This window comes from Aythya ferina, assembly GCF_964211825.1.
Source record: "Aythya ferina genome assembly, chromosome: 13".
Taxonomy (NCBI): Eukaryota; Metazoa; Chordata; class Aves; order Anseriformes; family Anatidae; genus Aythya; species Aythya ferina.
Window position 1 is genome coordinate 72,885 of NC_140311.1, and position 16,020 is coordinate 88,904.

A 16,020-nucleotide genomic window follows, 5' to 3' on the forward strand; every position below is an offset into this window, starting at 1 on the left:
TTAAAATGAGGAACCGGATTTAAAATAAATGCCTTCATCATGACAATTAAATCATTATTTTTCATTACTCACACTGAATTCTGTTTTCTCAGTCTGCTGTTTTACAAAGAGGAGTGGGGCTTGCAACTGTCTGAAAGAAGGCATCTTGTTAATTACTTTCATCAGCTTGTCAATGTTGCTGGTTGAAGCTGAAATCCCTTTTATGCCTTTAGTGCTAATTTATTAATTCCTTTTATTATTCCATGTTTCTCCATTAGTTTTCTCCAGCTACCTGTATTTATCTATAGGTCTGAGATGACCCTTTTCTCTAAAACATGTTTTGCAATTCTTTTTAAAAAAATATTTTTCAAAGTCTCCATGACGTCAGTTCAGCACTTCATAAGTCACCTTGACCTTCTACTTTTGCAGACCTATCAACAGGATTCCTTGAACATTTTTTCTTCTGGTATAAGACATGAATTACAAGCATGTATCCTGACTTTTTGACAAAATGTAGTACCCATCCTTGATTTTGGAATTTTCAGTGTAGTAGGTACAGTAAACAAAAAACGCAAGATTATTGTTGTGTAGAACCTTTTTGCATGTTTGTATTTACCTTTGCATGTCTAGCAGCCAGTTTACACTAAACTTAAGAAAGTTTGGCTTGTCAACTCTGATTGTAAAACCTTACTGAAAGAGACTGAAATGGCTTATGGTAGAACTTACGTGTACTGGAACTCCACACAATTGTTGCTGAAGTGTACAAACTGTTTCTGCAGTAGAAGGCTGTAAAGACAGCTTTCTAGTGAAAGTCATGGGTCACCCTTTTCATTTTTTTTTTCTGTAAGTATTAATAAGATACTCCAGTAATTACAGCTGTAATTAATACTGAGGAAAGTAAATTTTTCATGTGTAAAGAGACAACAAAATTATGTGCTTTATATGATCAATCTTCATGTGGAAATCTGAATGACTAGGGACCTCTATTGACTTGTAAACAAAGTTAGCATAGTGAAGTATTTTGCAGAATTCAACGAAAGCTAATTTTTATCTTTTTATTTTTTAAAGGAACTTCATGTTGGCGTTGTTTATGCCAGAACATAGTAAGCAAGGCATAGCTCCAGACTTGTGTAAACTTTTATCTAGCCAACACGATGCAATTGAGTATGAATTCCAGGTTGCTCTGGAAATGAAAGAGAAGTTCTGAGCTCTCTGGCTGGAGGCTGAACGTGATGACGGCCTGGTCCATGGTAGGGAAGCTGAAAATGGAGAAGAGGCACTCCAGAGAAGACAGAAACGTGGAACAAGATGCTGGGGAATGCAGTGCTGAATCCGAGGAATGGACGAGTTCAGAAAGTGAACCTGAGCAACCATACTTCAGAAGCAGCTGTAGCAATATTCAGTGGAGAGAAAAGGAGGTTTCCACTAAACCACATCGGCCACTCTGTCGCTCCCCTTGTTTGGATCGCCCAAGTTTTTCACAGAGCAGTATAACACAAGACCTGAAGCTAGATGAATGCAAAACGAGTTTGGACAAGGAATACCAAGCTAAAATGGATTTTGCTTTAAAACTTGGGTATGCAGGAGATCAGATCCAGGCTGTACTGAATAAACTGGGAGCAGATGCGCTCATCAATGATGTTCTGGCTGAACTTGTGAGACTTGGCAACAAAAGCGAATCAGAAGGACAGAACAGTGCCAGCAGTACCACTAGTACTCTGGTGCCAAGAGGCCCTTGTCCAAAGGAAATAGCAAGCCCTGAATTGTCACTTGAAGATGAAGTTGTGGATAACAGTGATAACTTGAGGCCAATCGTCATTGATGGAAGCAATGTGGCTATGAGGTGGGTCTCCCTGTCACAACATTTGAAAATAATAAATCACAAAAATATTTTTGAGTAGAATTGATATTGACTGTAAAGTCATTTTAAGTTGTATAGTATATTTACACTGAGAGCAAATTTTCCTTATGGAGTCTTTACTCCAGGCTTTTAAATATGATGTCACTCCTTTGTATGTCACTCCTTTATATCCCTGTTCCCCCTACCCCCTCTTTAAACCAACTTCTCCCCTCAAATCTGTTGTTCCAGCAATTTAACTATGCTGTGCTTTTGAGTGGATGGGTTTAATTCCTTTTTAAGTCCTTGAACGATGTTTCAAATTATTCCTCTTTATTACCCAGAAGTAACCGAATAGGAGAGGAAAACCTTGTTCTTTCAAAAATGACATGTAGTATATGCTGATGATATGCAGTGGACTTCAGGGAAGTTGAACTATTGCTGATCAAGCTTGCTTGGAATTCAGGGCGATTTAGCAGTGTCAGTACAGGGCTGTGCATGAGCTGAACATGCTGACTCACACACCTATGGTGCTTGTAAATTCAGACACGTGTGGACACATGCACATGGCTGTTTGGGTAAACACTAGCTCAGGAGAGTTCTGTCCCATGCCACGTAGGAGCATGTCTGTAGAACACACAGTTAGCTAGACAATGCTTTTGCTTTTCATTGAGGAAAGTATATTTTTCTATAAGGGAGTTGTTTAAACTGTCTGGTGATCAGTGGTATTAAGATTTTTGAGGTTCTTTTTTTATGAAGATGTCCTTTAGTATCAGCTTTTTGCTCTAAAAGAATTTGTGTTAAGATTCTTTTTCTACGTATTAAGAAAATTCAAATTTTTATAGGTGTATTGAGTTTTTATGGTGTAGTAGTTTTAAACTGAAAGAGTGTAGAGGAAATACAAGGAAGAAATTCTTTACTTGGAGGGTGTTGAAGGCACAGGTACAGACACTGGCACAGACTGTCCAGAGAAGCTGTGGATGTCCCATCCCTGAAAGTGCTCAAGGCCAGGCTGGATGGGGCTTTAGGAAACCTGGTGTGATGGGAGGTGTCCCTGCTTGTGATAGGGGGGTGGTACTGGATGATCTTGAAGGTCCCTTCCATCCCAAGCTGTTCTGTGATTCTGTGTCTCTCATTATGTACGCATTTGTCTTCCTGAGCAACCGTGGCATGTATTGAGGCCCTGCTTCCTAAGAAGTGGCTGAACATCACTTGCTGATGCGATTTTTTTTTTCCTTCTTTTGCTTCTATGCTTCCTCTGCTTTTCTTTCATTAAACTTCTCCTGTCTCAAACCTGCATGGTTTTTATTCCTCCATCTCATTTTCTCTGTCCTGCTAAGGAGGGGGAGTGAGAGAGCAGCTATGTGGTACTTAGCTGCCTATCAGTATTAAACTACAACACCATCCAAAAGATGTCTCTGTAAAGCAACATCACCAATACCAGTTTTCTTAACTTTTTTTTTTCTTTTTCTTTTTCTGTTTGTTTTATTTTCAACCTCTGTACTGCTTGAATTACTCCTGACAGCAGCTAAAGGAAAGTGTGTGCATGTACTCTGATTGCATAGCTTAGCACTGACACTCTGTTTCTGAAAAAAAAAGCGTATGAAAATTTACAAGAATATTAAATTCTGTAAAATCTGAAATGTACAACATCTAAAGAAAATTGTTTTAGTAACATTGTTGCTGTTGTACAAATTATTAATTTAAGTTGCAAGGATTTGGAAAATGCTGGTGAACCATAGGCCTTAGTTATACCATAGATATTAGATACCTGTCTGCCTTTAGTCTATTTCAGTGTTACTTTGTATGACATTTTGAGCCAAGAAGAGCACATATCCTGCTACACTCTGGTAATCTGTGATTTTTTTCCAATAATAATAATGAGATTATTAAAGTAAAATTTGAGTGATTATCTATAGAATGATACTAAAGAGAATTTCAATAACATGCAAATCTCTTAATTATGCAGCATTGCTCTACAGGCTGAGAATACCTGAAAAAGGTAATATACTTCTTATGTTTATAAATAGTGCAGTCGTTGGTGATGTAAATGGCAACCTTGCCTTGAAGGTAAATTATATATATTGTATCTGAAAGGTGTCTAGAAAGAACCATTTCCATTTCCAGTATAGGAATTTTCTTGCCCGGTTTTGGGGGCAGCTTAGAACAGGATGGTACAGCAACTGGATGCCACTTTGTGTACAGCCAGTGCCAACTGCTTTAAGTAGTGGGAGGCATTCATGGCATTGTATAGAGCCACAGAGCCTCCTTAATTACAGCCAACTGCTTGGACTACCCACATGCTGTGGGGCTGCTATAGAGGAGTCATCTCCTGTATTTCACACTGCTAGCTAGGCCTCTGGTTATTTCTGGTGAGGGGTGTCATCACTGCACATGGCCCTTCCAGTGTTCTGGGAGCCTCCTGGGCCGGGCCATACAGCCTACTCTACTTTTACACTATTTTTTGGGTAAAGAAAACAGGCTTGATTCTAAATATGAAATCCAGACATAAGGCAATCTGTATGTCTTTCTTACCTGTGTAGAATAAGTAGAATCATAAAATATCCTGAGTTGGAAGGAGCCCACCAGGACCATCGAGTCCAAACCCTGGGTTCCCAAAAGGACCACCCAAAAATCAGACCATGTGTCTTGAGAGTGTTGTCCAAGTACTTCTTGAACTATGTCAGGCTTGGTGCAGTGACCACTGCCCTGGGGAGCCCGTTCCAGTGCCCAACCACCCTTGGTGCAGAACCCGCTCAAACACCCAGCCTGACCCTCCCCTATTCCGCTGTCCCAGCCCCATGCTGGTCCCTTGGGTCCTGTTGCTAGCCCCAGAGAGCAGAGCTCAGCGCCTGCCCCTCCACTCCCCTCGTGAGGCAGCTGAAGGTCACCATGAGGCCTACCCTCGGCCTGCTCTGCTCTGGGCTGAACAAACCGAAGGGCCTCCTCAACTGCTCCTCATGCGTCTTGCTCTCTAGAGCCTTCACTACTTTTGTTGCACTCCTTTGGACAATCTCTATTAGTTTTGTGTCCTTTATATTGTGGTGCCCAAATCTGGACACGGTACTTGAGGTGACACTGCACCAGCACAGAGTAGGGTGGGACAATTGCTTCCTTCGACGGGCTAGCAGTGCTCTGCTTGATGCACCCTAGGATGTGGTTGGCCCTCCTCGGAGGCCAAATACTAAGGATGTAATGCTTAATATACGTACTCATGTACATGTATTATTCAGGTATTCCTGAACTATTTCCCGAGAGGATTTACAATGAACTGAAGAATCAGGTTTTATGTTTAGCAAATCAAGACAGGTACACCTGTGAGGTAGACTGAATGAGATTCGTAAATAAAATTTTAACTAGATTCTACCAAGCCTCTAAATATACTTTGAAAATGAAGTGATGTAAAGCTACTTTAAACCCCCCTTTTCTCACTTAGTTGCAGTTTCAGAGACTCCAGTTTGTTTCAGAAAACAAATTGTTGATTTTGGTGGGAAGAAAGGAAGGAGCTCCAACAACTTAATTATTTCTGTCTAAGAAAGAGAAATAAATCAATATATAAAGTAATGAAAAAAGCAGAATGTTTATTAAACTTTTGTAAACTTTTTTCTTTTTTTTTAATCTAGATGTTTAAAAGCAACTATATTACCCATGACAGCAAGCATGGTTAGTTTCTTTCTTTTCTATTATAACTATCTTTTTATGGTGCTACTTAAGGTAAGCTTAATTTGTTGGGGGAGGTAATAATTTTTCATCAGGTCACCTAATAGAATGAAAAAGCAGAAATTTCACCAGCAGAAAAAGCAGTCAAATGTCACCATTTCTAATGCCTGAGTATCAGCATTGTAATCTGATGATTAAATAGCTCTGGACAACTGTCATTTTCCAGCTATATAAGCTGGTTTAATAAAAAGATTTACTTGTCTTTACAAACTCTGTTTCCTTTATATCCATAGACCACAGCAGCTTTGAAAGGAAAAGAACAACAAAACCCAAAGTCAAATGTATCTTTTGTCTTTGCTGTTTCTAAGACTTCTGCATTTTTTTCAGCCATGGAAATAAAGAAGGATTTTCCTGTCGGGGAATTCAACTAGCTGTTGATTGGTTTCTGGAAAAAGGACATAAAGATATCACTGTGTTTGTACCTGCATGGAGAAAAGAACAGTCTCGACCTGATGCACCAATTACAGGTAATGGATCAAGATTTTTTTTGACCCCTTGGTTTAAATAAATAAATGTGGTGTAGTAAAACAGAACTGCGTCATCCTTCTAATGGGTACTACATACTGGATTGTGGACAATACTCAACTGGGTTGAGCCCCAACAACTCAATTGTTCGTTTGAAAATATGACAATTTCACCGGTGAAGAACACATTTGGTATTTGCATCTGCAAAAAATGGTAGGTTTTGTAGTATTTATGGATCATGTCAATGCTGTTGAGTGAGGTATTCCTAATTTTTCCACTAGCAAACATTGTTTAGTATACAGGAACTGATTCTTAGTTGCTGGGCTAGTATAAAAATAAGCTGTATAAGGGCAGGGACTAATTTAATAGTGTTATCTTGAACACTGAAGAAGCAGAATGTGCTTTGACCTATAGACAGTACTTAAATTTTATTCTAGGCTAACAAGAAAGATATTTTAAGACAGTAACAACTGAATTCTTGACATGTATGTTTTCTCCCTCTTTCTGAACATAGTTGTTTACACAGGAGCAGAGCAGTTATGAAGGTTAAATGTTGAATATTTATCTATTGCTTTGAAAGCTCAGAAAAAAAAGTGGCATGCTCTTTTTTTTTAAAATGATAATGAGGACCATATATGCACATAGTTACAAAATACCACTTCAGAAAAGAGGAAGAGAAATAAAAGCTGCATTAAAAAAAAAAAAAAAAAAAAGGACTTTAAAGAAGCTTCTTGACTAAACTTATTTTACAGATCAAGAAATCTTACGTAAATTGGAGAAAGAAAAAATTCTTGTTTTCACCCCATCTCGAAGAGTTCAAGGAAGAAGAGTAGTTTGCTATGATGACCGATTCATAGTAAAACTTGCTTTTGACTCAGATGGCATCATTGTATCAAATGACAACTATAGGGATCTTCAGAACGAAAAACCAGAATGGAAGAAGTTCATAGAGGAGCGACTGCTAATGTATTCTTTTGTGAATGACAAGTATGTTTTTTTTCTTCATAAGTTAGCCAAATTTGCCAATTCAGAATCCTTGTTAAAAGCTGAATTTCACATTTCATTTATTTTGCATCAGATTTATGCCTCCTGATGATCCTTTAGGACGCCATGGTCCAAGCCTTGAAAATTTCTTAAGGAAAAGGCCAGTTATTCCTGAACATAAAAAACAACCGTGTCCTTACGGTAAGTGCCTAAGTCAGATTGATTTGCTGTATTTGAAGGTAGGTGAAGCAAGCAATTAATTAACATAATCTCTTTACTTTAAAAAAAGAAACAACTTATTTTTCTTGTTGTCATCCAAGCACTGTATTTATTTTTTATACCCGTCATGCCAATATTAATAAAAACAATATAGCAGAAAATTAAGGCCAACCAGATATAGCTTGTGTATATCACAGCTTTTTGCTATTTTTTTTTCTGTTTTTTATTCAAGGAAGGAGATTCATAACCATACAGACCATGTTAGAGTGCTGTTTGTTTTGTATAGCATTGATTATGGTGTCAGTATTGAAATCATGAACAGTAGAAAGAAAAGTTATGTGTCTTGCCCTTGAGACAGTGATATACCTGGCTATAGGTAATAACAGAGTTTGACTACTTGTTTATATAATTATTCCTTACAGTTATAGTAAAGAAACATTACAAGTAAGAAACAGTTAAAGAGAAAGATAGTAGTGTCAATTAACCTTTGGTTTATTTATCTTGCGAATACTTTTCTTACAGGTAAGAAGTGCACCTATGGGCACAAATGTAAATATTACCACCCAGAACGGGCAAACCAACCTCAAAGGTCAGTAGCGGATGAGCTTCGGATAAGTGCCAAATTATCTGCTGTGAAAACTATGAGTGAGGGAGCCTTGGCCAAATGTGGCACAGGGCCATCCAGCTCCAAAGGAGAGATCAGTTCTGAAGTGAAACGCATTGCCCCCAAACGCCAGTCAGATCCAAGCATTAGATCAGTAGCTGTGGAGCCTGAGGAAAAGTTAACAGTAGCCCGCAAGTCCGAGGCCAGCTCTGTCCCGTCTCTGGTTTCTGCATTAAGTGTACCAACGCTCCCTCCACCAAAAAGCCATGCAGCTGGTGCATTAAATACTCGTTCTGCAAGCAGTCCGGTGCCAGGTTCCTCACAGTTCACGCATCAGAAATCCTCACTGGAACACATGTCCAGTGTGCAATATCCTCCTATACTAGTCACCAATAGCCATGGCACCTCAGTTAGTTACACTGACCAGTATCCCAAATACGAATCGTTAGGGGACCATGGCTATTACTCCTTACTCAGTGATTTCTCCAACTTGAGCGTAAGTAGTATGCATAACACAGATTATTACGGGGCTGATACGGACCAGGGGATGTATTCTAGAAACTCAAGCCCCTGTCCTGACAATTGCTTAAGCCATACAAGTAATGATTCTTATTCCTCTTACAATGACTTGTATCTGGGTGTAGCAGATGCCAGTCCAGAAGACAATGTGAAGATCCATAGACTGCCATCGCAAAATCGTCTTCAGACTTTTTCCCATGGTTACCATGAAGCCTTAAATAGAGTTCAGAGTTACGGAACTGAAGAGCCTAAGCAATCCCTTCGCAAACAGTCAGTTTCCCACTTAGGCCTGCATGCCCAGCATTCAGTTGTTGGAGCACGGTCCAGTTGTCCAGGAGAATACCCTGTGCCTCAAAATATTCATCCATCAACTGCACAACCAAGCCGTGCCTTGGTCATGACAAGAATGGACAGCATTTCTGACTCACGGCTTTATGAAAGTAATCCTGCACGGCAGAGAAGACCACCTCTCTGTCGAGAACAGCATGCTAGCTGGGATCCGTTACCATGTGCATCAGACTCTTACACTTACCACTCGTATCCATTGAGTAACAACCTCATGCAGCCATGTTATGAACCTGTAATGGTAAGAAGCATGCCTGAGAAGATGGAGCAACTCTGGAGGAATCCATGGATTGGGATATGTGGTGAGCCACGGGAACCACATATCATTCCAGAACATCAGTATCAAACATACAAGAACCTCTGCAATATATTTCCACCAAGCATTGTCCTTTCTGTGATGGAAAAGAATCCCCACATGACAGATGCACAACAGCTGGCAGCTATGATTGTTGCCAAATTAAGAACAGGGCGTTAAATTACTTTAGCCTCTTTTGGATAAATGAAACTATACAGTGCATAGGAACTGGAATTAAAATGAAGACGGGAGTGGGCCAGTCTACTGTAAATATTTTCTAATAAGTTAGTATAAAGTCCTGTACACACTAGCAATCATATATATAGATAGAGGCACTATATAAGAGTTGATTATATTGTAAATTTTAAGATTTTAAATATAGGGATTTTTAATAGTGTTTTACAGGAAATGCATACCTTGCTGCATGGATAGCTCATTAAGAACTACAATGTCACGTTCAGTGTCTCAAAGCTTTTAATACAAAATTATTGTTAGAAATTATATTGCATGTATTAGTGTACACTTTCAATTTGATTCTAAATACCTAATTGGCCTTTCAAAGCATGCTCTATACAGTCCCAGATGACTTTTAGGGTTTCAGCTTTGCCGCTTGACACTGCCTATTGGTACATCAAATAGCGGAAAAATAAACTTGAAAAAAATTACTCAATTTGTAGAAGGATAAACTGGTTGAATCTCTTTCAGCTTTTGAATGTCAGTATTGTTGGTACTTCTTAAATTTCAAAACTGTTCCCCAAGAGTTTATTGTCCAGTATGTTAGTTCAATCCAACAGAAGCCAAATACTTTATTAAATTAGGACCAAACCATTAAGGAGTATGAAGGTGTGAGCACCATTCAGTAAACAAAAAGATGTTTAACTGTAGCTTCCCTCTTCAGAATTGCCTGTCAACTGTGCAGTGAACAGCTGCTGTTCTAGATGATTAGAGAAGACAAAAGAAAATTGTCAGTTTTATGTAAATTGGATTACTCAGACTCAAGCAACAGGAACTGAATGTTAACGTGGAAGCTTATCAGTAACTAAGCCCTTCTGGAGGCAAGGATGGTATTTGGATGAAACTAACATGCAAGATCTTGAGAAGGGAGTGTGAGAGGCTGTTTCCTGAAAAGAGATGCTACAGTTTGGGCTTGTAGCAAGGTTGGCCTCGTTTTGCTCTTCAGCTCCACGCAAAGGTGTGCATTTGCCTCATGATGGTTTCTAGAGTCCTGTTTCAACAGGTGAGATAATTTTGTGTGGCATTGCTTGCGCAACTGGTATTTTGCTCAGGGTGGGAACCTTTGTAGCTAAATGTCTCCAAAAGAGGCGTTTATTGTTTTTTAAGCTGCACTGACTGAACGCCCTTTTTTGAATCCATTGTATATTTCAACATTTTGAACCATTACTAACTCGATATGTCTCGAGCTAGGACTTGTTGACTTCTACTGTAGTTTTTTTCATGAAAGTTGAGAAGGCCTGGTTTTATGGCCTTTTGTTTCTTCATGAGAAGGTGTGACACTGCCTAAATGTTTCTTACTGTGAAACACACGGAACGTGAGGCTGCAGTCAGGGTTGTTTCTGGTGTTTTGATAATGGCTTGCATGCTGCTTTCTAGTTCTCTGTTTGTCTGAGGAACAAAACATTATTTCCTCCATTTGTGTTACTGTAATAATGGTTGGTTTGATTCACAATATCTTGCAGGCTATTTATCATGTGTTCCTGTCAGGTCAAAAAAAAACAACCAAACCAACAGCAAAGAAAACAATTAACATGTGCAATGACAATTAACATACGGATAATTGATAACTGTACCGTTTCACACATGATAAATATTCTTCCATTGGAACAGGTAACATATATAATGACTATGTCATTATGTATTTCAATTTAATTAACTTGCAGGTGATTTTTGTATTTACACTTGATGTTTGAAAACAAGTAAGTTTTAATTAGTTGGTTAATGGGAAAAATAAGACTTTGGACACTTATAATAGTTGGAGAAAACAGAAAATTCTTGACCAATATTCAAATATGTTTCTTAGGAACCAGCATTTTCTGTTTTTAATTTGCAATTAATTCTTATTCTCTTCTCTTGCATGGTATAAGCAGCTGAGAGCAGTGCCTCAAATAACCAGAAATGACCTTTTGTTTGTTGATACAAATTGTATCTCTTTTTCTTGATTGTATAAAAACTGTTTTAAAAAAAAAAAAAAAAAAAACACACCAAAAAAAACCCACAACCCATAAACCTCTAGATAAACTTCAGTATTACATATTCACCACAATGTTTGTGACACTGTGTGTCACAGGGAAGTAGCCCATGAGTAATTATGAATCTTTTTTATTTAAAATGGGCACTTGTAGTTTATAGACAAACAAGGACAACTTTTCAGAACCAGTTTAATATGTGCACAGAAACTGTGTGTACACCTCAAAGCATTACATGATTATCTTTAGTCTATTAAGCAGATACATTCTTGCACTAAACTTTATGTAAAAATCTTGCTGTTAGCTCATCTGCATGTGTTTAAAATGTAACAATATAATTGCTGTAGACACTGCTTTATTCTTAACAGATTCATTTATAAATTATTTAGGTTTAAAATGAAGTTTATTGTGCACTCACGTTTTCCATCTTGCATGGAATTAAATACTTGTATGTAGAAAAATGTTTGTTCCCTTTTTCTCCAATTATAAAGATAAGCTATCTTAAGAGGGTTTGGTAGGTGTTTTTGATGCTTTCAGATGTGGAAGCCTAAGCAGAAGTTACTGTATGAAGTTGTGGGTGGTTTCTGGAGAAACTCGTTTTTGTAGGACTTGTCTAGTTATTTTAATTTTCACTAACTTTGGTCTTACTGGTAAAAAGGAATTATTCTGAACAACGGGAATGCTATGCTACTGCAAACCCAGCATACCATTTCCCAAAGGCACTTCAAGGCAAAATTGTCTTTTTCTAAGAAGCTATTTGCATCCATCCTGCGTAGAGTTATAGACTGGGCAGTGTAGCCTTGTGGAAATAATTTGCAAATCTTGTGCTTGTTTAGTCTTCCTTAGAGGTAATGAAACTTTTATATGTGACGTAGTCTTTCCTAATCAACTAGTTTAAGTGATAATTTTGCCATCCACATCTGTTCTGAGATATGTTTACAAGCCAATTCATAACACTGACACATTAATTAACCTTCAGTGCGTAAGCTTAGATTTCTTCTTACATGGAAGAGTTGATCTTATTAATACATGACCATAACTGTCTATATTGTAAATATAAGACTTTGTATAAATGCTCTTTTTGAGAGCATGGTATTTAAATGTTTTTAAAACTGTAAGAGAACAGTTCTAGAAACTATGTTTTAATAAAATCCATAGAATTAACAAAATCCTAGATGAGAAACTGGGAAAAAAGAAAGTGGAAAGGTGAAATCCTGGCCTGTTTCAATCAGCAAGAGTTAAGCAGTAGACTTTAGCAGGGCCAGGGCACACTTCGGGAGTTCTGAATTACTGATCTTTAATCTTTAGCTATATCATTTTCACATAATTTATCACTTAAGTTCACAATGTTAAATTCATGATTCAAAAATCAAATGCTTTATGAGATGTCAGCCTAAGTTATTTTATGTGTTTTTGTAAGAATTACATGTTAGTGATATATTCAGTTGTACATACAGTATATTTGACTAACGTTAGTCCTGTTGTTGTCTTATTGAGCTACAGTAGTGGGCTTTATTCATCTGTAGAATTAAACGTTATGGTTTAATTGTTGTAAAATTTTATAAATCTCTTTGGGTTGCTTTGGTTGACCCAAATATAATGTAAGTCTCAATGACAAAATGAGTGAAAAATGGGTGTTAAACCAGTTATGTGGTATTTCTAAAACACTGTAGTAAGTGTGCAATGCTCTAGCTGCAGCTGCATGTATTTCATTCACTAGCATGAGTCTGTTTATGTTCAGCTTTTTGTAAAAATGTTTTAAATTTTAAACACTTGAAAATAGTGGGCATATGGTTGCTTAGAACAAGCAGAAAAATTCTCCATTAAAAAGTAACAAAACACAAAAGCATCTATTTAGACACGTCCTCCATACATACTTTTAAAGCCAATTTGCCTCAAACTCTGAATTATGGCATTTTGGAATTCTTAATGATAAAGCCAGAAAATGCAAACAATAAATCCATTCAAGTAAGTCTAAGAAAATACTTGGTTGGTGGCATACATGTATACATGTGACTTATACCAAACTAGAATCGGGAACATTTCAGGGGATATATTTTGACTACAGTAATTTAAAAAAAAAATCCATTCTAAAAAAAAGAAGGGACAGACATCATTTCTGTGACACTTTGCTCCACAGAAATACTACTTTTTCTTGACTTGCCAAAGGTTTACCCGAAACACTACTAATACCAGACTCATATTAGTCAGATCGTGAGACTTGAATAGTCAAATCTCATTATTATTACTATGGTAAGTGTTCAGCTTTAATACCCTTCTTATGTACCCCATAGCAGTCTGTGTGACAGAGCGCTATTAACTGTATTTCTTGCAATATTTCAACTAGAAAAATACAAGTGCACTGTTACTTAAATTACTCTCATGCCAGTGTTTGCTTAGCCTTTGAAGAGCCCTTATACAATATCTATGATTTTGGTCTTTGGTATTTATGTAAACATATTGAAATTATTGAGAGGAATCCAAAAGAAATATAGGCTGTAACCTGTACCTCCCTGCTCTGTGTAAAAGGTTTGCACAACTATTGAATATATATGAAATACGTTATACTTTATATATATATACATATAAACCTGCTTATTTAATAAAACTGAGAGCCACTGGTTTATTTGTTTCTAGCTTTTTATTTTTCAACCCTTTTTAGGAGAGAGCCCTGAAGAACTGTTTTGCCCAAAACAACTGTCACAGTCTGTCCAAATTATTTCTCTTTTTTTGTAGATGATTTACAGGAAAAATACCCAGATTCTGAAATCATACATAATGCTTAGATTTTCTGTCTGCATTTGAATCTGTGTAGGAAAAGGACAAGAATAAAGGTATCCACTTTACAGCAGAGGAGAGCCCTCTCCATACTATTTAGATCCCATTCGCTTGTCAATTTCTGTATTAAACAAATTTTCTTCGGCCATTTAAACACCTAATAATTTCCTTTACTGGGTAGCAGGTGATACAATGTGCAACTGCTTTCACTCAAAATTGCTTTAAATTGTTTGGTGAAAAAATTAAAGGAAGTGGAAGGAAAATGATGTAAAATGATCTTTATCTGTATCTGAGTTTGCTTGAACATCTCACCATGTTTGTTCCCACAATGGCCAGCTAGCTGTAACCCTTTGTACTAGTGAAGTCAATTGGAGAGTGGCTGCCTTTAGGATTCACAAAACAAAATATTAAAGACTTGAAGAGCCAGGAATAAATTATCCTAATGTTTCCACTATTCCATCCAGTTACTTACATTGAAAACAAATTCAAAAGATGGCAAGGGACAAGAGGGATCAGAGGTTGTGAATGTGGCAGTCCCAAGGCCCTAACTTCGTCCTTCAGCAATTCCTATTTTCTTAGTTTATCCTAGCAGTCTTCCATAGGAGATGGAACTTTATTTCCAATCCCTTCTGTACCTTCTCTTTGGAGGTTTTTCGTTTGTTTGGTGGTTTGTTTGTTTGTTTTTCACCGGACAATAAAAACCTGTCTGGAAAGGTTAATTTACATGGAGAAGGCAGTCTCAAGCAATCCTGCCCAATGCAAAGGAAAACATAAAGTATTTCAGGAATACATAAACACCACCTTTCTTGTCCCCATTCAGAACATGTTTCTAGTAATGAAAATAAACAGCAGGCCGAAAAAGAAAATTTACTTAGAGCCTTTTTCAAAGGAGGGAAAAAGTGACATATGGCACAGTATTTGCCAGCATCATACTTCGCTTTTCATACTGTTGTTTGCATTGACTTCTGAGTACCAAATACACTAACTGTTACATTACTTGCTTTTTATGTCACTTGAACCGGTCAGCTTTAAATATTAAGATTATCTGTGCATTTTATTATATGCTATTAATACTAATTTTGTCATTTAATTATTTAGGTGTTACACTATTGTTTCTTTATAGAAGTTGAAACACTTATGTTTCTTTTCTCCAGCCATTCACAACTTCTTTTTTTTTCCCCATTGTTCTATGCCTGCTCCCCCACCTTTCCCATCAGTAACGCTGTTTAAAATTCATGCCATTACTACAGCTTCTCCTTAAGTCTTTATATATATATATACACACACACATATATATATATGTATATATATACACATATATATATGGTATATGTGTGTGTGTGTGTGTGTGTATATCAGCTAGCAGTTTTGTTCTTTTCTACAATTATTCACAGCACTGGATTTAGCTATTTTGTTTGACTCTGCAATTAGATGAAACCCAGGACCTTTATTCTGTAATTCATTATGTGGGGGTGATGGCAGATAGAAAAGGCAGTAACTACAGCTGACAAAGAAACTATAATAGGACGTGATTTTACTGAGTAAACCTTTACCAAAGGGGAAAAAGGTCACGTACAGCACAGTATTTGCCAGCACTGCACCTTCCTTTTTGAACTGTTATGCTTGCACTGACAGGTCTCAGAAGTACCAAACACGGTACTTTAAGAAATTTAATACTCCACTTTGTACAGTAATAAAAGCACAAATCCTTTTCACTGAATATTTCCTAAATAAGCTTGAGGAACTACTGAGTAAAAGAAGTAACTTAAAATACTAAAAAGAGGAGAGGCTTACAGGAGAAATCCCCCATAACAGAAAAAGAAGTTTGCTTTCTTTTGCTTTGTGTGAAACCAGTACTGCTTGTTTTTAGAGAAAGAAATGTACGACATATCTTCCATTCTAAATAATTGTTGGCTGTCTGGTGGAAGACTAACTGGAGTAGGACAGGATGACAAAAAAAAATAGAAAAGAAAAAATACATTATGGACACTTAGGAAAGCCTTTACTTGATAGCCAGCCCAAGGCATCCACGTATTTGCTGTTCTAAACTTGTAGTTCTATCTTGTCCGAT

The 16,020-nt window shown here is 37.2% G+C and overlaps 1 protein-coding gene across 7 annotated transcripts in view; it reads left to right on the top strand.

The window, feature by feature from the left end:
- ZC3H12B (zinc finger CCCH-type containing 12B) overlaps positions 1-15,012 on the top strand; it is a 32,130-nt gene extending 17,118 nt beyond the window's left edge. For all 7 annotated transcript variants that reach the window (XM_084533997.1, XM_084533992.1, XM_084533996.1 and 4 more), the window contains 5 exons: positions 1,048-1,822; positions 5,864-6,003; positions 6,754-6,988; positions 7,080-7,186; positions 7,727-15,012. In XM_084533997.1, coding sequence (XP_084390123.1) covers positions 1,212-1,822; positions 5,864-6,003; positions 6,754-6,988; positions 7,080-7,186; positions 7,727-9,147 — 2,514 coding nt within the window. In that variant the 5' untranslated portion in view covers positions 1,048-1,211 and the 3' untranslated portion in view covers positions 9,148-15,012. The remainder of the gene's footprint in view (positions 1-1,047; positions 1,823-5,863; positions 6,004-6,753; positions 6,989-7,079; positions 7,187-7,726) is intronic.
- The last annotated feature ends 1,008 nt before the right edge of the window (positions 15,013-16,020 follow it).